The 1,473-nt window shown below is 60.1% G+C and overlaps 1 protein-coding gene across 1 annotated transcript in view; it reads left to right on the top strand.

The window, feature by feature from the left end:
- Positions 1-85: 85 nt before the first annotated feature.
- Rps8 (ribosomal protein S8) overlaps positions 86-1,473 on the top strand; it is a gene marked incomplete at its 5' end in the record, with an annotated part of 1,812 nt that continues 424 nt past the window's right edge. The window contains 4 exon segments of the mRNA XM_013521630.1: positions 86-192; positions 658-757; positions 983-1,158; positions 1,360-1,473. Coding sequence (XP_013377084.1) covers positions 86-192; positions 658-757; positions 983-1,158; positions 1,360-1,473 — 497 coding nt within the window.

The following is a 1,473-nucleotide window of genomic DNA, read 5'->3' as shown; positions in this document are numbered from 1 at the left end:
GCCGGCGCGGCGCTCCGGGGGTGGGGGGCGAGCTGCCGGCGCCGCGGCCGATGGCCCGAGCTCTGTTCCCCGCTCCCGCACGCAGGCATCTCCCGGGACAACTGGCACAAGCGCCGCAAGACCGGGGGCAAGAGGAAGCCCTACCACAAGAAGCGGAAGTATGAGCTGGGTCGCCCTGCCGCCAACACGAAGGTGCGCGCCGCCCGGGCCGGGCGCGGGGCCGCCTCCCCCTGCAGCGCGGCCGGCGTGGGCTCCGCCTCGGGCGCTGCGTGGTTCAGCGTCCGGCAGCCGACCCCGCCAGCGGCGCTGGGTGCACTGCAGGGGCGGGGGGCTGTGTGCGCCCCGGTTAGGTGGGAAGGAGACCCTGTGCTCGGGGACCAGGAGGGCTTCTGGTGGGGCGGCCTCCGCGTGATAGTCAGCACTCCGGTATTTTTGTGATGAGCTTTCAGCGTTTGCGGACAGGTTCTCCCACTCAGAGGCAACGGACGTGATGAGAAAGTATCCTTAGGCGTGGTCGTGGCCGTCTTGGTCACTTGTGTGCCGCTTGCCGATGCAAGGACTTGTCATAGTTACACTGACCCGTTGCCTGCGTCTAGCGCAGGTTCCTCTCCGCTGGAGGCCTGCAGTGCTCGGTAACCAGGTTGTTGTGCTTCCCAGATCGGCCCCCGCCGCATTCACACAGTCCGAGTTCGAGGAGGCAACAAGAAGTACCGAGCCCTGCGGCTGGATGTGGGGAACTTCTCCTGGGGCTCTGAGTGTGAGTGGGGGCCCGTGGAGGTGGGTGGCTTCCTAACTCCCGAAGCCTGATGGGTTGGAGTTGATTCTGGAGGCTGTGGTTGCAAACACCTCTGAAAAGGTGAGGTTACAGTATGAAAAGAGCTGGTGCTCCGGCTGGGTGGAGGTATGGGGAGAGGGGAGGAGGTGGGAGGGCAAACCAGCTGTCCTGTGGTTCCCTTGACTTCATTCTAAATCTCCTGAGCAGGTTGTACTCGAAAAACAAGGATCATTGACGTTGTTTACAATGCATCCAATAACGAGCTGGTCCGCACCAAGACCCTGGTGAAGAACTGCATTGTGCTCATCGACAGCACGCCGTACCGACAGTGGTACGAATCGCACTACGCACTGCCTCTGGGCCGCAAAAAGGGCGCCAAGCTGGTGCGTGTTCCCTCTGTGTTGGGCTGGGGGGGCTTCCTGGCTTGAGCCTTCCCATGAGGAAAACTGTCCAGTTCTGCTGCTGAAGTGGGAAGAGATGAAAGCCTTGAGTGCTGAGGAAGGCAGGCATTGGGGTATTCGGGCTTTGAGCAGGTTTTGATGGACTCCTTCCCTGAGCTGGTCATCTGTATTCTCTTTCCTCAGACTCCTGAGGAGGAAGAGATTTTAAACAAAAAGCGGTCAAAGAAGATTCAAAAGAAGTATGATGAAAGGAAAAAGAACGCAAAAATCAGCAGTCTTCTGGAGGAGCAGTTCCAG

This window comes from Chinchilla lanigera, unplaced genomic scaffold (genome assembly GCF_000276665.1).
Source record: "Chinchilla lanigera isolate Chin_1 unplaced genomic scaffold, ChiLan1.0 scaffold00063, whole genome shotgun sequence".
Lineage (NCBI taxonomy): Eukaryota > Metazoa > Chordata > Mammalia > Rodentia > Chinchillidae > Chinchilla > Chinchilla lanigera.
The sequence above is the reverse complement of the archived record's forward strand: the minus strand, read 5'-3'. Positions and strand labels throughout refer to the sequence as shown.